The 24,260-nt window shown below is 42.4% G+C and overlaps 1 protein-coding gene across 5 annotated transcripts in view; it reads left to right on the top strand.

The window, feature by feature from the left end:
- rerea (arginine-glutamic acid dipeptide (RE) repeats a) overlaps window positions 1-24,260 on the top strand; it is a 156,553-nt gene that overhangs the window by 52,217 nt on the left and 80,076 nt on the right. For all 5 annotated transcript variants that reach the window (XM_030139585.1, XM_030139584.1, XM_030139586.1 and 2 more), the window contains 2 exons: window positions 8,258-8,768; window positions 18,763-18,833. In XM_030139585.1, the coding sequence (XP_029995445.1) occupies window positions 8,402-8,768; window positions 18,763-18,833 (438 nt within the window). In that variant the 5' untranslated portion in view covers window positions 8,258-8,401. The remainder of the gene's footprint in view (window positions 1-8,257; window positions 8,769-18,762; window positions 18,834-24,260) is intronic.

The following is a 24,260-nucleotide window of genomic DNA, read 5'->3' as shown; positions in this document are numbered from 1 at the left end:
CCAAAATCTTTAGTACGTACATCAGATATCTGTGACTGTATTGAACTTAGTGTTCCATTTTATATAGCTGCGTGTCAGTGGCATCTGAATTACTTTCACAGAGATTTCATAACCATGAACAGTATTTCTGTCATAATGCATATTCCTTTACTATATCCCTGCTGTTTTGCAACACAGTAATCCAGTGGAGAAATAATTTATTGATGTATTAAATATCAGTTTAGTTTATTGTAATGTGCAACCAGAAGTTAATATGTACAATAATGTAGTGTTACAGCTAGCTTACCTTTAGAGTAGTCAACTCACCAAATGTGAAGTGAATAAATCTTTTCTATCTTCTATTGACTGTCACATAGATCATCATTTGCAATACAGGTGGAAAAACAGCAACTACGGTGATATGTTTTGTTTAATTGTTTTGATTAAGAGACCAGTAACGACAGAAATAACATTAAGCGCTTTGAGGATAAATTGCAGACAAGTGTTTTTCTTGACTTTAAAGAGTATGTGAATGGCACAGGCCTAAGTAGTATTTTCATTATCATTAATGGCCCAGTAACAGGAGGAGTAGACGTCGGTGAGGCTACCATGGTCAAAGCCTAACATTAACATTCCATGAATATCTGAGGCTTATTCACAGCAACTCAGCCACTCAGCCAGCTCGGTTCACCTTTGGTTTAGAAAGACACCAAGCCTATATATCCAGCCTGAGTTATGTTGTGTTGAGCGGTATTTTTAATGACGCTTTGTTGTTCCACAGTTCAGGATACAATGTGTAATCCAATATATTGCAGTTGTGTTGGGGAAGATTAAAAATATGCAGCCTGTGTTTGCTGGAGGCATTGAACACTATCAGTTAGGGATCAAGTCTCCATTTCACGAACGGGCTGCATTAATCTGTGGATCACTACTGTTCACTGCTTAAAATCCAGAGTCTATTCATATATGTTTTCCCAGAAGCAATTTTCTTCTTAGATGCTGCTTAAGGTTTTGGAAAATAGTAGTCTTTTTGTGACTGAGGTGTATTTTCGGGTGTGTTGAGGTCCAAGTAGTAAACCACGCTGGTCTTACTCCTTCAGACTCTTTAAAATTAATTGTGTGCGTTTGTTGCCTACCTGTGTGTGTGTGGCCTGTGTGTTTGTGGCAGGGTGCACTAAAATGCCACTGCTGTAAGAGGCCCAGTCCCAGCCACTGCATGTTTTATGAGCTGTCCTCAGAGGATATGGGAGCCCTGAGCTCAGATCCTTCTTGTTCCAGCAGCGTTTTCATCACTTCTGTCCACTTCCCCCAGCTTTTTTTTTTCTTTTTTTTTTCTGGACGAGAAAAAGGAAATGCATCTAGAAGTAGGCAATATTTACAACACAGCCCTGTTTGTGGCTATAGTTTAAGGACCGTGGCTAGCTGCACAGAGGCCTCACAGACTCATGATTCATATTATTCTCCTCATGCGCACTGCAGAGGGTGCTTTCCCTTCTGTCTAGAATCACTGGCCTGCACGACTGAGATGGTGGATGACAAGGCTGAACGCTACACTGAATATTCCATTCCCCTCGTCACCTCACCCGATGACTGCTCTCTAAAGCTGTCCTTTTCCTTGAACAAACAAATCTCCAACTGTAGAGCGCTCACTGACAGTGTCTATTTGCGGTGCCTGCACATTGACTTGTCAGTTATAACTCCAGTTGTGAGCCTTAGGAAATTAGCATAGAGGGTAATAAACTAAAGGGGTGTTATGCTTCAATGACAAAATGTTTGTTTTATTTATCTTTTCAAGAACAGTTAGTTACGATGGATGGTTTTGTGCTGGATAGTGTGCCTGTTAGAATTATTGCATAACACCACTATCATTATTACTTGAGCTAAGCAAGGCTGATATGCATAATAAATAATTTCCTTTTCACCTGTACAAAAATAGCCAAATGAAACTTTTCCATCACTCTTCCCGTGTAATTTTTTCCGCCATTTAAGATCTGACTAGTGCTCTTTTAATGATGTCATCCATTGTTTGTCTGTGCTTTTATGGTGGAGAATTAACCCCAACCACCATCTCTTTACCTGGAGGCATAAAACTTGTAGCTAATGTTCAACTCACAATCTGTTGACATTACCATCATGGTTTCACCTGCGAAGGACATTTTTGTACATTGTTCATTATGAGTTCAGTCATTGGCAGCATTTTCTTTGTATATTTCAATAATGGCCTTTCTATACTTAGGTTTTTATTAATGTCATATCTACCCTCTGCTGCTTTTGTTTACAAAGACTAACAGTGGAACATAATTGTATCTTGTATTTATAGGCCTACATCCCACTATTTTGTGCCAATAAATGTCTCTTTTCCATGAGATGAGGTTGTGTTATTAAACTATTATTTTGCTTGTTTTGTAAAGGTGGAACAAAATGAAGAGAAAAAGTCAATTAAAGTATTAATTGCAATTATTAGACTGACAGTTAAACATGGACTAAAGTTTCATGATTGTAGCAGCCATAGAGGTTTGGAGTTTTAGGAAAAAGACGTTTGCATATGAAATAAAAGCCCTTCCTAATTAGAGGTAATACCACCCCGTGGTGTCTAGAGATGGAGGTGTTTTTTTGGCTCAGATCATTATTAAGTCTTTGAATGGAGTGATTGTCCTCCTCCCCCCAACCATCTGCTCTAGGATAGAGCAACGTTTGCCACCACATAGTTAAATAATTTAGGGGGAAAGAATGGTTTTGTGTACTGACCCTAATGGCTTTGTTTTTGGGAGCTGTTCTTGAAGACATCCTTCAGTGCCCCTGCCGGCCTCCGCTGTCAGTCTGAAACGTCCGAGCTGTCTTATCTGTCACTCTAATCTATTTATGTTAGTTTTTCTTCTGTGTTGGCACGTCGCTCTGTGTGGCATGGTGATTAGAGTAGCTGGAGGATGTAGGGCAGCCGTATGAATACATTTCCTCCTCTCCTACACTCATTTAGACTACCAGCCGGAGTTGAACTGACGGATAGGATTGTTAAGCTGATAGGCAGATCTGGGAGGAAGAGTGGGGATATTTGATTGCAGAATATCAGTGGAAGTGGTGCATGATTGAATACTCAAATAATAAAATCTCAAGAGCCCTTTCTGTCTAAAAGGGAGACAAAATGAAGGTTGGAGTTATTTTTCTTTTACAGCAAATCGACTTACCTCGTATATCTGATTGGGAAAATGTCATGTAACTCCTTCCTTCTCACCCCTGCTGGAGCTCTTTTTCATTTTATGGAGATAAATGTTTGAAGATACATATATATAACAGATATTTTTAGCAGCCTCCTAGTCAAACCTGAATGTGTCCCCAATGTGTATTTATACCCTTCCTGACCCCCGCTTTACCTTTGGATACATTTCCATTACACCAAAATATTGAATTTTCAGTGTGTCTCAGGAGGTGAAAGACACTAGAAATCTCTTTTTGAATCAGGCACGTTATTCACTCTGTGAAAAAGGGACTCACCGATCTACAGGGAAACTCAATTAAGAGCCACATTCATGATAGCGCTGTCTGCTGGCACATACCTCACATTCTCCTGCTACTCTTATCAATGACACATTGGAAGAGGTCCTTTACTGGTCTGCTCACGATTACATTTTTCAAGAGTGGCTCATTTGGAGGAAAGGGGAAGGGTGACAATGGACAACCCTGGCATTTCCCTGAGGAGCCGTGTCAAAACATGATGCCTTGTGAAGCAGTCAGAGCTGCTGAAATGGCCTTCAGCTTTGCTCTAGCCAGACAAACGTGGCAGTCTGAGAAGGTAGTCTGTCTCAAAGTAGCTGGTATTAGGCTGTGAAATGAAGTCCTGCTCGCAGACCCTCTATATAATGGACATCTTGGGTTGAGGAGCGGCCCCCTCAGGGCCATTTTGAGCTCTCATGGAGAGCACACAAACAGGGACTAGAAGAGGATTTAGCCTTCTTTTAGAGGTGGAGTAGAGGCTTAGATCCCGCAGAGCACAGAGTCTGATCCTTCTGTCTGTAGTTGAAAGTATCTGTGGACTGTTGGAAAGAAAATATGTTTGACTTGGTGGGTAGCAGTTTATATTACAAAACGCAAGTATTGCAAGCAATTGTTAGCCCAGAGAGATTTTGTAAACTGTCGTGGTTAATCGTTTTAGACAGTGGTAGTTTACAGTTGCACACAGTGTCATTGTGTATGAGAATCTGTTCCTTTGCAGCAGTGCTTTGCTTCTACCATGAGAGTCTCTAGGCAGGTTTAAATGTTGATGTCGGAAAGCCCCAAGCTATCTTTTCTTGAGCATGGCTTTTACCTACCAAACTAACCCCGGATGCAGGCTAAAAATAGAGCTTTTGTGAGCACAGCTTTAGCAGAGGGAAAAAAAAGATGTGGTTACTCATCAGTGAATTGAAAAACAAGTGGAGCAGACAAGTGTCTTTGCCCTGCCAATGTGAACTAAAACAGAGAGGGCCTCAGAGAATAAAGCAAGCCATGATTTCACCAGGTAAGACAAAGCAGGCGGGGTGCAGAGACCACAGAGAATCCCTTATGAAGTGGCCTACCCTGTGCCTCCAGCTGAGCCCTTCATTGTGCTGTTGTTTCTTGGGGGCTTGGATGGCAGCTTAGATTAGATCGCACAGAGTAATGGATTGGAGCTGACGAAAACCCACTGCAGCTCAACATCACCACAGCTAGGATCCATGCACTGCTGAGGATCTGGCTGGTTTATTCGGATCAATTTGAGTTGCCCTCATTGTTAATAACCCTGTGTATATTCATGCTAACATTGTTCTCCTCTAATCTGTATTCATGCGAGTATTTCATTCAATCCCTCTGCAAAGCCGGCCCTAAATCCTTGCCAATCACATTTTGCTACTTCATAATTCTCCAATTGAATATGCCATGAATGACTTTGTACTCTCACTCCCAAAACTGAGTGGATCACTGTGCCGGGTATATTGTTGTTAGATTCTACTTTGCATTTAAATGTAGAAATATCTGGTTTCTTTTTTTAATTTCTTATGTAAAATGTGGTGTTGAATAAATGTCCAGATCTTTCATATTTCTAAGCCAATATAATCAATTAAAATTTAGAGCAATGAAAAAAAGCAGCCCTTGAGCTTGATCTAGCTGTATAGGTACTGAAAGCAAACCGTGATAATTTGGATGTTTATTCTTTGACAGGTTTTGTTTAAAACTGCAGATATGAGCATGGGTTTAGGCAAATGTGGGAGTGATTGGAATGAATAAAACATGGCTTTTAAAAAGCCTGTTTCTGCACACAGAGAGGGAGCAAAAGAAAAAAAAAAAAAGCTGTGTTTAGTAACGGAAACCTGCTGTGTGGCCATTGTGGGGGATGATGTGTTAATCAAGCCACAAACTGTGTGGTTTTTCAGGCCAGAGGTCTCATTTAAACAGGCACAGAAAAAGAGAAATGTATTTGAGCTGGTCCCTGCTGGCTGCTAGCCCTTGACTCCTTTGCAGTAATGTAAATGGTGGATTAGGTGCCGTTGGCTGGGACCCCCTCAACCCCTCTTCAGCCGCTGCCCCCTCCTTCTCTTTTCCATTAAGACAGCTGGTATCTTTCAAAGGGTCCTGGCCTAGTGATTGATGTGTAATAGCTCCAAGCTTCACCTGCCCCCTCACAACGTTATTCATCGGCCAGGCAGCCAGCACCGCTCTCTACTAAGCACTTTGTTTCCCAGGTAGTGGGTGGAGAGCCTTCTCTCTAGCTTTCCGTCTCAGTCTCGCTTTCTCTTTCTGCTTCCCTCTTCCCTCTCAGCCATCACTACATTATGACTTTTTATTGCCGCGGTGTTACTACTTCACTTCACACTGACTCATACCCTTTTTGCTCACTTAATTTCTTCATCTTCAAATTGCTCTTTATTCTGCGTCAGACGCCAACTGCAGCTGTTCAAGTGGACACTTAATCCTTTTTGTTACTATTAAAATTCACCTGTAATTTTACCAAATTAAATATGACCACACATGTCTTAAAGCATTTCAGCACTAAAATATCTATAAATGACTTGGACTATGTTATTTATTTTTCTTGCCTCATTAACTTACATTATGTAAATGTTCAAATTCAGAAAAATGTGTAAATGTATTTATTTGGTTACCTATTAATACCCTCATATCTCCTTTACCAGTGTTAGTAGAGTGCTTGAACTGAATTGGTATCAAATTGCATAACAGGAATATGTTGCTTAATGTGATGTGAAGAAAATTTTAATACACTTCATGATCGATTTGCATTGGTAAACACCAATGATTTAATGATATGTTTTTTATTATCTTGATGAGAGACCCCTATCCGCAGAAATGACATATTTTTTGTTTGAAGATTTTTCTTCTTTGAGATTTAATCCATAAGGTTATTCTAATGTCAAGGCAGTGATTGAAGATGAACATTTTGGACTGGGGCAGTTGTATAAAGTGTATCCAGATGTAAGCTAATAGCACCTAGATTGTAAAGATACTTAAAGAGGCTTGTGCAGCCCACAACATCAAAGCAGAACAGGCCAGCCCTCCATTTAAAACAGTTTAGAGTCCTCGATGGAAGAGGCTTATGTTACTGATTAGAGCAGAGAAGAGGTGCTTAGCTCATACACAGATTGTGGCAGCCCATAGGATTAGAGTGGTGGTATCAAATGGTACCTTCATCGATGTTTTTATGTTCTTCACACTTCCATGCCTTGCTACTGGATGTGGACACAGAAGGGGGCTCAGTTAGTGTGTCTGTCAGAGGTGTGTTTTTATGGTGGGCGTATGTCCTCATATGCACATGCGCGTTAGACATCTACCAAGCCCTGGAGCTTTGTGTGTGCATCAGTGTGTTCTTGTTGTGTATTTTCTGGCAGCCCAGTGGTCGCCGTGGTAACTCATCATTAGGTGATTAATGGGGCTGTGACGAGGCTGTGGTTTAATCAGGCCCGGTGTTTGTGTTGAAGCCGACGACAAGAGCAGCTGCCCTGTCAGTTGGTGTCTGCTCACGAGATGACAGCACCCGCTGTTGAGGAGCGCCGTTGTCAAATGCACTTCATTGTACGTGTATATGTGTGTGTGCCAAAGCTCTTCTTCCGCCTTTCTATTCTTGACCTCACTTTCTAACTAGTGCTGTCAATAAACTGGCGTCCACTTGCAGCCCATTTTGCTTGAAGCTGGTTTCTCTTTACCTGCCTCTATCTCTATCTCTATCCTTTCCTCTATTTTCCGCTCTCTCTCCCACCCTGCTATCACAACCATGGTAACGCGGGTGCTGATTGCCTGGTTTGCTCCCTCTGGGGGCTGTAATAACTATTTCTAGTTAATTTGTTGCAGTGGGGGTGGAGGGGGCAAACACTGGCAGTAAATGAGAAGCCTCCTTTGTAGACGCAGTGTGTAGGGCCAGTGTAGTACAGACAGCTTGCTGCTCAGCTTTGCCCACTTCTCTGTTTATGGAGGATTTCATTATGACCAGAGAAAGTAGTAGACGGCTTGTTTTTGAATGAATGACGATCGCTGAAAATGGCAGTGGACCGGGCATGGCAAATGACTGGCTCAGCCACTCTGCTCTCTTTTCCTACCCAGTGGATTGCTGTGTTCTTCCCTCCAGAGCTGTCACTTCACATTAACACAGTGGTGACTGTCAGCCGGGGCAGAGGGGAGGGATGGGGTGAAGTCCAGTAAAGTAAGCCAGAGTACACGCACATAACCACACACATACACACAGATGAGTAAAATTGAGCCTGGTGTCATCACAGATGGCCTTCAGAGAGGCTAGCCAGTTAACTCTGTCACAGAGTTTTATCCTGTGCCTCAACAAACGTCAAGCAGTGAAATGTGCTGAAAAGCCCCTGGATACATTACCTCTAAAGAATTTTGTTGGCTACAAGCCTTATAGTCTCAATGCAGCACCACTTTTTGTGCTTATACTGTTAAAACTTCCCTTTAGCTTATTGCGTTACAAATTCACACTTGCCTTTTTACATTTTATTTTTACCCATTCCTTTGCCCTTTGTAAATCTGTTTCATTGCCTCTGTGGAAAAGAGGAAATATGTTTGAGCAGGAAGCTAGAAGGCTCTTTTCCTTTGATAAAGCTACTCAGTGCTCTCCAGAGTATACATGGCTGTGGAGGGGATTGCCAACAATTGCTGTGATGTTGAGAAGAGTCAGCACGGCTGCCTGATTTCCAAGAAAAAAACATCAGATTTTTCAGCGCTGAAATGTAACGTCTGTACAGAAAATGTAACGGTCATTAATGTAGGCTTATGCTAATTGTCATTCTTCTTTTGTCCACAGCTTTTCTGAAACACTGGGGTTGTTGGTGTGGCCAAATTTTCCCTGGATTTGACTGGTAAATTCAGAAGACTGAAGCCCAGGCTCACAGTCTACCTTTCACGGAGGCCCAGCCGTGAGAGGACTGAGGAAGGCACGTGGCGGATCATGACGGCCGACAAAGAGAAGGAGAGGGAGAAAGAGCGGGACAGGGATAGAGACAGAGACCGGGACAAGAGAGAGGTCGGTAAGTCCCGTCGGCAGGACGGGGACCGGGGGGACCGAGAAAGTGAAAGCTCAAGGCCCCGACGCAGTTGTACGTTGGAGGGTGGGGCCAAGAACTATGCAGAGAGCGAGCACAGCGAGGATGAGGACAATGATAACGGCAGCACAGGTGGAGGCAGTGGCACAGCCGAGGAGGCTGGCAAGAAGGGAAAGAAGAAAACCCCTAAGAAGAAGTCACGCTATGAGCGCACAGAGAATGGAGAAATCACATCCTTCATCACAGAAGATGATGTTGTTTACAGACCTGGAGGTAAGGCCTTGACTAACCATCACAAAGTACACTTCAGTTATATTTCAGCCATATTTTATGAGGCTTTTTACATTGAATTGGTCAGATTATAAATATGTTACTGACTAAGTAAATGGATAGGACATTGCTTCAGATACTGGCTAAAAACCAATGAACCATTGATCATAGAAATGCCCAATATCACACTCAATAATCATGCTGGCAGATAATAAGTCAACCACCCCAGTTCAGTTTTGGAGCATGGTCTCTAACTGCAGTAGAAAGAATAAGTCTGTTAATTTTTCTGGTCTAAAGATAATTGAAACCAGGTCATTTATCATTGAAAGAGTAATAATTATGACTTCTCTCGAATTATTCTCTTGCAATGAGCTGCTGAGGGATTGCAGAGTCTCCAAATTGGCACCTCTCTAAAAGCAAAAGTACTCCCTGAGGCTAGAAGCCGATGCATCATATAATCAATTCCAAGTTGACCCACTCTGCGCTTTGTGTTTTGCTTTAAGTCAATAAAGCAAAGTGGTGCTTCACTAGATGATGTGATAGTGACGACAGCCATGATAATGATTTCATCCCAACACCACCTGACTCACTAAAAGTATGCTATCTCCTCTGGGGCCAAAGAGATACTCCAGTTTCTTAGAGAGACGTTTTGAGCTGTGGTGCAATGTCTTTATTATGTCGGATGAATGAGGCTAAAAAGAGAACCAACCTTTTCCGCGGCTGTAAACATGGCCTCTCTTTCACCTACTGTTTATAAATTGGTTGTACTAGAAGTGGGAATGTCAACACTCGCTGTCGGAAGGAAGCCAGGCTCGCTAGTTGAATGTGTATGTGCAGTCTCCCCTCTCTCTCTCTCCCTCTCTTTCTCTCTCTTCTCCTGCTCACTGCAATCTCCTTGAACCTAAATCATTGCCGCCATGTCTTTTTACTCAGCAAGCAAAAGGTCAAGTAGTTGGGAGGTGGCGGACCACATTGCTTGGATATTTAATGGGATGGTATAGGAAATTATAGCCAGTGTGTTAGGTTATCTTTTTGTGTAACTGTCTACCCCCACACAAAACACCCAACCCTCATGTTTCGCCCCTTAATTCCTAATATTCACACTTGAGCTAGGTGCAGTGAAACAGCCAGACCTCCACACTCTACACTTTCCATCTAGCTGCTTAATGTTGTTGGCTAAATTATCTCTGCACTCGTATCAGCGGAGTTCCTCAAGCAAGCAGTCACAGGGAACCAAAGCCTTGTTGTCGCTCACTCTCTATTTCTGTCTCTCCTAACACTCTGCAACGGACTCCATTGAAGCCTTTTTTTGCTCTGCATTGCTTGTTTAATAGAGAGAGCACCAGCGCTTTGTCTCATAGTCAACCATGCGGAGAAGGGGGGAGGGAGTGAGTGTATCTTTTTTTTTTTTTTTTTAATGTAAGCAGTCAGTCACATCAATGAAACATTCAAAAGGCATATAAACAAAGTCTCAGTGGATTAGCCCTGTCGAATGTTTATATTTCTACATCTGAGCGAACAGCAGAGCTGGTGTCTGCTTGATGGGGAATATTTATGTTTCCTGTCTTCCTCTTCAATTAGTTTGACAGCTCTAGAGTGTCACAACCTGCTTCCTCGGTGTAGACTAGAGCTGTTAGATTGGTCTGGATCAGGGATGAGTTAGGATTGGCCATAGCTTTGGTACACTAGTATATAATTTACCTCCCATTGTCAACATGGAAGATCCTCCACCTCAGCAGCTGACCTCCTGCTGTCTTCTCTGGTTATTGTTCAAGTGATAAGCCCTGTGTGTGTCTACATAGAGTGTATTCCTCCTTCTGCTTGGTCAATGGTAGCAGCCTTCTTGCAATCAGATTTGATGTATGCAGCTTAGGCAGGCACAAAGCCCGCAATGGATTATGCTTTACTAAATGTTAAATCCCTTTATACCCGTCTAGTGACACACAATATGTAAAACTGACCACCCTAGGAGAGGGATTTACACCATCCCAGACATGAGGGAAGGGAATAGGGATAGAGACCAATACAGATTGATTTTGAAATTGAGAGAAATTGTAAACCAAAATACTATTTGATTGCTTTTGTCACACTGAGGTTTTCAGACACACAGGCCATGTCATCACATAAGAAATATCAGGTAAGCTAGTATTGAAAACTATCTGCACCTTCCCATTCTGCAGCCACACTCAAATCTCTCTGCTTAGCCTTTCTATCCCTTGAAGATGAGTTCAGGCGGCTTAGTGTGCATCGATTGGATGGGGAAGGGTAGATGGAGAAGTGCAATTGGCCAATAGGTGGGCCTGCAGCTAACTCTAGCTCTGTTGCTGTTTAAAAAGGGATAGAGGAGTGTGTCTGTGCTGGTGGCCAGAGAACTGTGTCCCAGGCCATTTGTATGGTCGGCTGGCGGACTGAACAGCCTGATGCAGTGCAAGCAGACATGCCAAATCGATCTGTGCCCTGTGGCTGAGCTCTCACTACTTCCCCAGGCCCAGCCAGACACCTCCAGAGCCTGTTCTCTACACTCATTCACCCCCCCACCTTAGATTATAGATCCTCTCTCTGGAGATTATACACACTGCCATAGGGGGATCAATAGGAGACACCCTAGTAGCATGGAGACTCACACATACATAGAACACTGATAACCAGTATTTGTGAACACGCTCATATTAACACACACGCACACACAAGCACATGTACAAGAAGTGATTTTCCTAGACATGGTCTCCATCTCTGCTGTTACACAGCCTTTTCAAGGTGAGAATATTCTGCCTTTTATTTGCCAAGGTGTTCTGTATAAAACATACAAACATGGAATTGAAGGGCTGTTCTGAATTGACGTCCGTGTCAGCGACAGCTCTTGATGTGGAAAAAGGCAGTCCTTTTCCAAAAACTGAATGGACAGTAGACAACTCAAATTTTGTGGTTGAAATAGGCCTTTAGATGTATTGAAACTTGTTTTTTTTTTTTTTTTTCCAAAGGGCCTGCATTTTTTTTTCTTAGTTTTGAGCTGCAATCACTATTGCTGAAAGTTGAAACAGCATTTCACGAACCTAATAAAAAAAATCAGGCATTAGGCAGTTAACACTAAAGGAAAGCCTAGTCAGTACACTTTGTAAATATTGTCTTTGCTTTGAAAAAAGCTTAGTTATTGTATATACCTGCATCTAAACATTGGTGTTATCCATAACGCAGTAAAACTACACAGCTGACTGAAACAAATTGACTTTTATCACAGTCAAATATCGCTTGAAGTCCCATAACTACAGCCTAAAAGAGACATTTTTGAAGTAACGCTGGTATCCTCTTATTTCTTTCTCATGTGTTAGTCTAGTGTGTGTCTTGCCTCTGATTCTGGAACACCAGCGCTCTATTTGAAGTCACACACTAGGGCAGCATTATGACGACTTTGTTTAGTTCAGTGTAAACAGACAAAGCTGGCATAATGAGGGGTCCTAACTGCAATATAGCGGGATCGCTGTGTAAAAAGGGCTTCAGTCTAACACACAGCCCTCTCCACCCTGCTCATCCCTTTTCCAATGCAGCCGGGCTCTGTTAGGTGCTGCAGGTGGCTTGCTGCCATAGCATGTCTGCTTCCTTCCTATAACTGACTGACTGGCTGGTCCGTTTTAAAATGGAGAAAGCTAATAGAAACCACCACCCCCCACTCCGTCTGCCCCTCCACCTCCCTGTATGTCATACAACATGGCTGCCACTGCTAGCCCACTGAGTTTCAGACACCGTATCATCACTGGGCGGGTGAGAGAGGGAAGGATAAGATTTGATTTCTTGTGGTCACTTTATTCACGGAAACGTATAGGTATGTGGAGTGAGTGTAGTGTTGGCGAGAGTATAATACAGATAGATTGCAGGCCAGTCTCAGAAAAATACCTTGTATATGTGAGTGCTAGGGAGTTGTTGGTGTGGACAGCTGGCGCTTCTTGCCGCAGCCACCACAGAACCCTGGGGAATGTGTGGTGTGTCTCTGTATGTGTCATGTGCACACACAGTAAGCTGTGCAGCAGGAGAATGTCTGACACACACGTAGCGCTGGATAACCAGCCCTCCCTCTTCCCTCTCTTCAAACTCAGGACCAACTGTTGGCAGTCACACGACCAAACCATGTCCTTTGTGCTTTCAAGGGCTTTAGCTTTTCTTTCATGAATTTAAAAGCTGTAATTTTGCTTCATCTTGGTAGGGAGCTTACAGATGCCTAGTTACCAGGAAAGAGTAGTATATTATATAGCACACAGTACAAAAGCAAATCAATGCTCTTTACTGTTATAAAATCAGAAAGTGATGTAATTTACAAAGAAAGTACATAAATTAGTAGTGGCAGAGTAAAATAGTTCAAGAGTAAGTGCAGTAAGAATACAGGTTTTTGGAGGTCAATCATATGCACAGGAAAGAGAAGTTTTTAACCTGGCATTAAAAGCTTAACATCCATCAGTTTGTTTCACTTGCATGCAGTATAAAAGCTAAATGCTGCTTCACCATGTTAGGTCTGGGCTCTGCTGACCAAAAGATCCACAAGCCATATTTAGTTTATATTCTTTGGTTTACATTCTTTAAACATACCAGAGATTAATTCTGGTAAAAACACTTTAAAATGTATTCTGTGACGAACTGGAAGCCAGTGTAAATATTTTAGAACTGGACTATTGCAAATGATTAATAGTTCTGTCTTAATCTGGTCAGTTGAAACAAATCCAACATTACAACACAAATGCAAACATTGCAACTTTGCAGTAAAAATTCAATAACAAGTATACAAGGTAAAAATTTGTTGCAAATGTATTAATTTCTATGTAATTTAAAGCTGACATTTAACTCACTAGAAAGTAAGTAAGGCTTAACAATATCACAATACATCTGAATCACTCCATGGAGCCTTTCCAGAGGCCACTATAAAGTGGTTTAGTAAGCACTGTGCTGGTTGTTTTAGAGCCAAGACACCCTAGGCTGTAGCTCCATTTGCATAGCACATCCCCTCAGCTACAAAGGCTGGTTGTCGATCAGTTTTCTGTTTCTACTCAGGCTAACATGAGGGACAAGCCCTTGGAGTCATCTCATATTGAAACATAGCAGTGTGAATCTGTAGCCTGTCGCTAACTGAACAGATCTATTTTTAAAAAGTCCTCTCTCCTCTCCCATCTCTCCCCACGCTAGAGACTCTGGGAAAAGGGCTTTTTAGTGAAATCCAACCACCTGCCGACTGCTAAATGAGAAAGCGTGGGCTAGCCGAAAGGGAAAGGAGGGGAAGGGAGAGGAGGGGGGGGGGGTGGTGGTGTTGTCAAAGAGCCTCTGTTCTCCCCTAGGAGCTCAGTCAGCTGTAGGCCTGCCCTATTGTAGAGAGCTGATGGTATCGCTTGCCAGGTATTTCCCACTGCTTTCCAGTGAGAAGAAGGGAGAGCTGTTGGGCTAGTGGGTGAGGAGAGAGGAAGGAAAGCTGGGGAGGAGTCTAGTGTCCGAGACCCTTCACTCCCTCAGGGACATCCCAGCAGGAAGTGGCACAAGACAGCCATGGTCATCAGCTGGTCTCTTTCGTTTTCTCCCTCTCACTGAGGCTCTGCAGCCAGTGGTGGATCACTAATAACTCTGCTCTCCCTCTTTCTCCAAAGCACTCTGTCTTTTTTGGCCCTCCAGTCCCCTCACACCCCTGTGGTTCCATTATTGCATTCCTTGTGCTATTTAATTTTCGGATCAGTACACTCAAGGGGGGGTAGCTTTCTTAAAGCCTTGCACTACTCTGCTGTTTATGTGTGCCTTTTGTGCCTGTGTGCACTGCCAGTTTGAGCCGAGCACCACTTTTAACAATGCAGGTGCGTCCTGCCTCATGGCTAGCACTCACCACCTGCAAGCTTGGCTTAAACAAACACTCCTCTCAATTTAATAAGCCTCCATGCATCCAGAATATGCACATATTCCTTCTGTGTTTTGCTCATCTAATTCCACAACACCAACCGCCCCCTATCACTGTTTACAAAACACTGCTGTATATGTCTGTGTTCACAATGTGACTTTTCCTTTGTTGCTGGCACTTAAAATGAAAGCTAGGCTCACATGATCTCCTCCTGTAACTCTGCAGTAAATTAAACAGCGTCTTATTTGCTTGATACAGAGCAGAGTAGGACACTGTATTTTTTCTGAGGCTAGGTATGTTTTAGATTAGACATGCTTGGCAGCTGTAAAAGAATGGCTGGCTGAACAATGAGCTACAGCTGAGAAAATTGCTGTTTGTGTGTGTGTGTGCGCCTCGCAAGGTTATAATAATGAATATTACGATGCTTGAACACAGCAGTGACAATGTAATTGGAGAAACAGTGACTGCCACGATCAGGTTTCAGTGAAGGTCTGAGGAGCTGAGCTCAGTAGCCTCATGATTATCTCCCCGTGTCGAAGTATTGAACTTTTGCTCGCTGACTCTATCTGTCTGGGTGGCGTGGCGGTCAACATTGGATTGCAGGGTAGAGACGAATGAAAGAACTTAAACTTTTGGCTGCAGGGGGAGCAAGGGCATTTTTTTTTACTCAAAAGCCCTGCTGTGGCTCTTCCTCTTCCAGTGGAAACTAGATTCATTCATCCTGCCGAGTTGTTATATTTAATGAATACAAAAACTAGAAGAAAACAATTTTAACTGAACTAAAATTTCATGAACTATGCTAAATTTTCTCTTGTGATTTGTGTTGTTGCAGTGCCACTTTCTACAAAAGTGAGTCAGTAACAGGCTAGTCCCTAATGTTACAAAGTTTTCCTTACCATTATGAGACAGTTGGTGCAGCATCTAAGCTGTAAAACTGGAAAAACACAGATATTTCTCTACCCCTCCGGAGAGAAAAGGTACTGTATTAGCCAGAAAAGACAATGTTTGTTGTTTTGTCTTTTGTAGCCATTTTAAAGTGAAGTATGTCTTTTTATCCGTCAAATTGGAATTCTGTGTTGACTTCATCAGGAAGCAGATTTGTTTCTTTCAGCTCTTTACTCTTTATACTGTGTAACAGTATAGTTTTAAAATTATACAAATGCAAATTTTTTAACAAAAAAAAAAACTCTCGCAGCCCTTATGAAACCCCTTCCACAAACCTAGGTGAAGCATGTTTTAATAAACAATGGTTTTGTAAATTGTTTTTGATATGATGCATTCTTTCATACTTCTGTAAATCAGTATTTTTTCTCACAACAGCTTAAACACTATGAATGTTAAGGCTAAATTTAAAAAACTAAAACCTGTCAATTCCACAAAAGAACTAAACTACTTATCACTATTAAAACTAAGTGGAAGTCACAAACCAAACTGAAAGGCTAAATGAAAATAAAAACTGACAACTCTCATGCACTTCAACTTTAAAACACCCACCCATCCCCCACTGAAGACCCCTGCCACGACTAAACCCCTTGTCCCTCCCCTTCCACTCCTCCACTTGAGCGAGGAGACCCACTTCCCAACACACAAAATGGCAGGAATGTTTAACAAGCCAGGCAGACCCTGGAGGAACTGTGTGGCCCGTTCCAAAGCCTGCTGATCTACCCCACCCAGGCTGCTCCACTGCGCAGTCTGGAACTCAGTTTTTAACTTTCACATTCATTGAGATTCGTGTTGTAGTCACTTTCAGAGAAATGCCCTTGAGGGAGTAGACTTTTAGTGCCCAGGAATGAATTCAAAATGCGCTTTTGACGTTCGAAGAATAGACTCGCTTGCTGTCTGTGAATGATTAAACTAGATCCCTGTCTCCTTTTTTTTTTCCACCACCTATCCTTTTCACTCTTGCTGTCTGTTCTTTATGCCTGTTGATGTGCTGTGGGGTGCAGACAAGGAGATCTGGCCTCTCTAAATGAATGTGCCGACGAGGTGAAGGGACACTAAACCCTAATTCCCCCGATTTGACTCCTCTGAAACATGTCATCTCATTCAGATTAGTCTCCTTTGTTCTCTGCCCTCCCCCCACTCCCCTCCCTCCTGTTCACTCCTCCTCTGCTCGCTCTGCCTCGCTCTCTCAACGCGCGCACACACATTGTGTCGCTCACAGATCACACAATAGCGCTGATGGATATTTTCATTCATGTTATCTTGTAAATGACTTCCAGGGATGGTGTAGAGGAGGGAGAAAAGGAGGGAGAGGGGAAAAGCGAGAAGAGGGCAGTAGTGAGAGAGATATAATGCGTCACTCAGAGTCAGCAAGGGCGATAAACTCCCCCCACTCCTCACCCTTCCCCTTAGAACAGCTCATTCAGCCCACAGCAGATAACAAGCCCACCCTGGGGTTACACACACATGCACACACACAGCCTCTCAAAAAACAAAGCCCATGATGTCACAGCCACACTCATACACACCAGCACCCTCTACAAATGGTATCTTGGGTGTCAGAGCCATTTAATATCTTTGCTACCTCTCTTTTCCTCTGCAAGCGGTAAGATAAACCACAGCCAGATCGATAACTCTGTTGACACAAACAAATAAATAACAGATGATGCCACTGTCAGTCACTGAAAAGGTAGCCGCACATCTTTTGTCAGGGAAAGTGTGCTGTAGTCCTCTTTGCACACCACAGCTCAGCATGTGTTTTGGTGAAATGAGCACCAGCGGTTTGTGTTGTCAGTGTAAATCCCACATATGGTGGCTTTTTTTTTTTTTTTTTTTTTACTTCAAAGGGGCTGCTATCTTGGTGCAGAGTGGTTTTCTGTCTTTATGGCTTTGTGCGCACTAATGTTAGCAAGGATGCTATGCTCTGGTGCACCAAACGACGGCAAAACAGCCCCACACTAATCCCGGAGCAGTTAAATAGTTTGTGCCGTATAAATAGACCCACTTAGAAAACCATTTGACGAGGCCAGGTTTCACCGAGTATGATCGGATTTTTAATCAATCAAACGCTTTGCCCGTTCAGCTAGCTAATCTTTTACAGGTTAATATCTATAACAAATGTATTTACTTGATTTGAACGCTGATGGATTTGTGTTTCACAAAGGCGTTCAGTTTAGTTTTATGAATGCTCGAGTAGTTTTATTTTAAGTTTTAGATGCTTGCTAATTAAAAGTCTCCTATCCGTGCAATCCATTCAATTCTTCTAGACTCTGAATCATTAATATTGAGGGATACAGCTGATTTTAGTTTTTATTTCATTTCCATTTCATTTGTATCTTTATTTAAATATTAGAATTTTCTCACTTCTATTTTTATTTTTTCAACTTTCAAGACAAATTGAAGACTATTATGCTAATTTGTCTTTTATGAATTTAAATCTCTGTTTTTATAATAAATCTCACCCATGCCTTTTTGTCAGAAGTGCTGAGGCAGGCTTAACAGTAACCATTAGCCATGTGCACTTCGTCCCCTGCCTCCTCCTCCTTCTCCTCCTCCTCCTCTCGGCCGAGGTGCTTGTGTGTTTTTTGTCCTCTGCAGCGTGAATGTTTTTGTTAAGGAGATGAGGGTTCACGACCTGGCCATACCACCAGTCACATTCAATTTAACAGCACAGCCGGCCAGGGCCACCTCCTCACACACAATGTGAGCAGGCCGTTTTTACACATGGTTACGTAATTTGGCAGAGATTTAAAACCTTAATTAGAGGACTGAGGGGGGATTTTTTTATTTATTTATTTTTTTGAATTTCAGCACTAACCAAAGCTGGCTAAACATATATGACTACAACAACAGAAGGTGTCATTTTGTAGCAGTGGGTTACAGTGATGATGGTGGGGGGGGGGGGGGTTAAAGACAGTATTGCTCACTGGTGTATAAATGGAGTGGAACAATAACATAATTCCCCTTGGGCGTAATGTTTGCTTTGGAAAGGCAACCTTGTAGCGCTCCAAAAGTCCTTAATCCTATTACTCGCATTCCAATTGAATTTGACTCAAGGAGAAAAAATGTCTTTTCAGCAGAGGTAACAGCACACAAAATAGTATATTACCAAGTCTGGCTGCATACAAACGTGAATGTTTGGGAAGTGTGAACATCTTTCTAACTCCCTCTTTTTTATTCTCTTATTTACAGATTGTGTGTACATTGAGAGTCGACGGCCCAACACTCCCTACTTCATTTGTAGCATTCAGGATTTCAAGCTGGTGAGTCGTTTTTACTTCCTCTCTGTCCTCTCCATGTGCCAAAGTCCTCAAACTGTCCTGTGGTTCAACACTAACCCTGCCATCCATTCCTCTGTCACTCGCTGCCAACCATAGCTCTGTCGTTCAAGTGAGCAGACATGCCAGAAAAAAAAAAAATCAGGGCCATTATGCTGTGCCAAGAGTAAGAGTTCCAGTGAAATACAGCTTGATTTTAAAGTAGTTGAAATATTGCTTTTTTTTTACTGTGTTAGGGTCATGTGGAAAAATAACAATTCCTCTGAGAATCAGCTTTGAATATGAACCAACTTTGCAATCCACTAGCAGTCTAATAATGCTTGTAATGGAAATAAAGATGTTTTTCGATGTGCTTAATTGATTTAATGAAAGGGACCTTCACCAGTTTTCAATTGATTTTTTTTGCAGCCTAATGTGGCCAAATTGCCCCCTTTTGCTGAATAAAGAGAGAAATTAGTTTTTAATTTGCTACTGAGAATGGCTGATTCATCAGGCTTGGTCAGCTTAGTGAAGTGATGCTTGTTTTCTCAGCAGTAGGACACCGATTTGTTGCATATAGGCTTGCACACAATTGATTTTTATTTTTCATCCTACACTGCATTTTCTTTTGACTATGTTTACTCAAAGCATTTCACTCAACAGATCTGTCTTTAATGACAATAGATCTATCATTATGGTTGATTTGGTTTAAAATTTGCGAATTTGAAGTCGATTTTCCCAGCATGCTGTGCTGCTTAAAAATAGTGAATGTCTCTCAGCTTTCGTTCAGACTGTCTTGTCCAGTAATATATAATCTGTGTTTTCCTCACTGTTTTTTTTTTTTTCCACTACCAATAATAATGGTTGCCTCCATGGGGGATTTCTCTCAGAGGTCAGTGCACCCAAACAAGTGTTTCCATTGGCTGAGGATATTCGCAGGTCATGGTTCAAGCACGCGAACCTGCTGGTGTAGACTGAGATCTATTTGAAAACTGAGAGACTGTTTTTAATTGGACCTAAGGCTTCCAATGGCCCTGTAGGAGCGTAGAGAACATTTGGGGCAGGTTTGCAATAATATGACTACAGTTGAATCCACAAAGATGCCAAGAATATGTAAGCCACAGCTCTGTGTATCTGTATCAGTCAGCATCTCAACCTTAGCTGGAGTGAGCATTAGTCATCTTTTAACAGATTTGTTGTCTAAGCGGAGCTCTCAGGGCTTTGTGTGGAGCAGCCAGGCCCCAGGGGGCCCAAGTAATGGCTGCCAACAGCCGGGGTGATGATTGGAGGTCAGCAAAGAGGCCACACAAACCTCACTTTGAAAAGGTACAAAACTGTGTATGTGTTTGAGTTAAGTGTGTTGAGGCTTTTGTTCATGTGAATTTGTCGGCCTTGCAGAACAGTTATTTATAGTGTTGAGAATGAAATAGATTTTTTCCTTTATTGTATTCTTCCAGTCTTATTTTTAATTTCAGTTGAGTTTTAGCTAGTTTTACTCTTATTCTGAGGAAGTGAGTAGTTTTAGTTTTTTAATCAGTTTACAATCTTCAAAAGTCTGATCAAAGAACCAATGACAAATTAGGTTTACAGAATCATTGCTGTAAACAGCAGTTCAATATTTGGCGCCAAGAGCGAAAGCAAATAGTCAAGAGTTAATTTTTTCACCTGTTCAGTTCAATTTTTATTTGTTGCATTGTTTATGGTTGTGTTTAGTTGTAGTGTCTATGTTTGATTTTTTTTTTTTATTATTATTTCAGTTGACATATTTATATCTTCACTGCTAGTTTTAGTCTTGTTTTCATTCATGATAATAACCCAGAGGACAAGCAGCAGCAGGGCTTTAATCGGATTGCTGCTTGAGAGTGCTGAGGATGGCAGGAACCCCACATCGCGCACGCACATGCCCATGACACTCACACAAAAACTCCCACACCTGCACCTTGATTAAGAGCACCAGAAGAGGTCTGGGGCCGACAGAGGTAATTGTCCAGGGACAGAAAGAGAGAAAGAATACTGGCTCCATTAGATGACCTCTGTCTCTCTTACTTTTCTCTCTCTCTGTGTCTCTCACTCTCAGTAACTCCCTCCCCCCATCCATCTGTAATTAATGAACAGCCATCTGCATGCCTGTATGTGTTTGAGCAGACTGTACCCTTGTCCTCCTATGTTAAAACAACAAGCCCCGCTGGCTCTCTAAACAACTACAGCACTTTTCACTGAGCTCACTTTGTCACCTGTGACAAATCACGTAAGATTGGCACCGCGCTCGTTCCATTCAAAACTCCTAATCTCTATTTACTAGACCACATAAAATCCTCTTTTTGGACGATAGCTGATTTGGATTGTAATTCAACATCTCAAATCTACCCCGAGCACAAGACTTGTGCCTCTGGGAGACAAAAGGAAAGATGTATCCACTGCTCATTACACTCTTTTGTCAGTGTAATCTCATTTCCTTCTCACAATATATGGAAAAGAAAAGACAACAGGCAACTTGAGATCAATGTGTGGGAACTACACATCAGACATCAACTCATTCTCTCTGTTTCCTATCTGCTCATCCCTCCCTGTCTCTGTCTCCGACCCCTATTTTTTTTCTTACCGCACAAATTATCGATCAACCCCCTTCTGTGCGGGGGGAGGAAGAGGGTTTTGAAGGCGCTGCAGAAGCAAGGGGGGGGGTGGAGGATTTCATTGGTCCTGAACCAAACAACCTCATCAATACTGCCCCCTCTCACAACCTCCTTCTTTCTCTCATCTTACTCTCTCCTCCCTCAGTCTTCTTTCTCTTGTCTTATTCTCCCCTCCCTCAGTCTTTAGGCTGTAACAGTCTCACTCTTGTACTTTATCTAATGACCTGTGAATCCAATTAGCGGTGTGTAGAAATCCTGAATGCAGCCATCAATCTCTCCTGTGTGGGGAAAGGATTGAAGCCTGCCTCTGTCTCTTTATATCTCCCTCTCACAGTTTGTCGTCTTTACCTTGCAATGATTCTCCAGTCTTCTTACACGTACACATGCTTCCTTGCCTCAATAAACACACACAGAGGCATTCAGTAATAACCCATGCAAAAAAAAAAATCTATTCTGCAGCATTATTGGGGTCATTCTGGACACGGAGGACAATCATTTTTCCCAGTTTGTTTACTCAACAGTGGCAGCTGTGGTGCCCACTGTAACCTCTGTGACATATTGATCCCGTCGTATAGATTTCAGCCTCCCGCCTTCCTCCTAAAATGTCTGCCCAGAAACAGAGGTGACCAGTAGGAGGCCATTTTAACCGACGGAGGTATCAAACCCAATTTGGATTGAATACACGACATCAGAATTTAATGTAATAGAAAAGCAGCAATTAGTATTAACAATGGCAAATGCAATTATTTCTCTGGAAAGTTTGCATAATGCTTTTTGTTTAGAATAGAACCGTGGAAAGGGTCAAATAATGACAAAAATAAACAGTTTCTGAAAGGAATTGATGTGATAGGTCAATTTATCAGTTGGTTGATTAAATAATCAGCACTATATTAATGATTTTGCAATATTTTTGAGGCATCTGCAGTGCAGGCAGCCTTATCAGTATGGATGCTATGAAACGATGTTGGCGCTCACCATTTTTTTTTTTTTTTTCATTTAAAGTGCACTGCAGACAGAGACAATGCAGTGTTGAAGAAATGCACTACAGTTTTGTTGTTATTATTAAGTTAGTGTTTCATCAGACACTAACAACCACTTGATAAATGGCACTTCACTTCACACAACGCTTCTAAATAATCAGCGTCATCATCAGCCATTGAAAAACCCATATCGTCCGACCGCTAATTAGAACTGAGTAAGATATTGTGAAATACATTAAAGCGACATAATGAACAGTGGGCTTCAAAACCGAGATTAATCTTTAACTGTCAGTCTTTGACTCTCTAATGTGAACAATTAGGTCAGTCAAGGACCAACAATCCTCCAGTGTGTTCCCTCCCAAGAGCTAGTTTCAGTTTACACCGGTGCCGTGACCTTGTAATGTGTTTACGATCTATATTTGATGAGAGTAATGCACCCACTCTGCCAGCTGTACACTTGTATGCTGTGTGTATGTATACATTAGAACATGCCGTGTAATTCTGTTTATACTCAGGCCATGTGTTCGCGCTATTGTCATGTAGTATTTCATTTGGTTTTTGGGACATGGAGGCGCGTGTGTGGCAGCAGGGCTTCATCAGCTCTTTTCAGTGACTGAGCAGTGAACAGTCTGCAGCCGTATCTGCCCACTGACCCTTCCTGCAACAATCCATCCTGCTTTCCCACCTTGATTGTCTCCTCCGTCTCCATTTCTCTCCCTCTCACTCCCTCTCACTCCCTCATCTGTCTATTTCTTCACTTCATTCCCCCCTCATCCACACTCCTCTTTATCTGCTGTCACTCAACCCCCTCCCCGGTCCCCATCCCTCCCACCCTCCCTCCTCCCATCCCATGTTCTAGTCATTGTGTCCATGTCCTCGACGCTCATTGACCCCCTACCTCCCTCTCTGCTTGTATCTAACCTCATTTGCTGTTATTGGCCAAGTCAGCTGTGTTCCATCCTCCCTCCCTACCTTCCCCACATCCCTCTCTTTCTCTCTGCTTTCTCCCACTATCGCCGTCTCCCTCCTTTTTTTCACTAATGGAGTGATTGCAGCGTTTTTCCCTCTGGGGAACTGGGGATTGAGGAGACCAGTCCGCCAGCACACACCCACGTGCCGCCTCTCACGCTGTTACCCGCACACACACACATATACACACACACACAAACATGTTCATCTCTACTTCTGTATCCCTGTGCTTATGGACATTTAATTAGATGCCATGTACAATGCAATTATCTTGCCAGGAGTCCAGCTCATATGTTGCAGTGCTGATCAGCTTAAAAGGATAGAGGGATTTTCTTTGTCATAGAACCGCTATACTGCATTTCTCTGCGTGTGTGTTTTTCTGTGTGTGTGTATGGTGCTCGCTGGTTTTTAATTTGAGTGTGTTGTCTTGGCATCAGTTGCAAGTCTCTTGTACATTCATATCAGGGTTTCTATTAGCGAGCAGTTCCAGGGTTTTTTGCCTGGTAAATTGTCTAAAAAAAATCTTAAACTTAAAGCTTGCCAATCAAAATGTCCAGTGATGAAAACACACTGTCCACTTTGGCCAAGAAGTGGTGATGAAATCAACAGCCACACCTCTCATTGATGCCAAGCTTTGCATGACAAGATACAGTGATGACAGTGCTCCGCTGTTGTGGGACTTAAGAATTTGCAACAGCTTGCAAAAAAATTCCTCTTTCAGGGAGTTGCACCCTGACTGAGTTACTCCTACTAAAATTTCCTGTGTCCGTGTCAAGCGTGCCACCAGAAAGCGGCTTCTCTCTGCAGAGGCAAATTAAGAGGCTGCTAAGTCAAATAAAGGAGGAGACAGT

Source organism: Sphaeramia orbicularis, chromosome 7, assembly GCF_902148855.1.
Source record: "Sphaeramia orbicularis chromosome 7, fSphaOr1.1, whole genome shotgun sequence".
Taxonomy (NCBI): domain Eukaryota; kingdom Metazoa; phylum Chordata; class Actinopteri; order Kurtiformes; family Apogonidae; genus Sphaeramia; species Sphaeramia orbicularis.
Note: the sequence above shows the minus strand (reverse complement) of the source record. Positions and strands in the feature narration are given on the sequence as shown.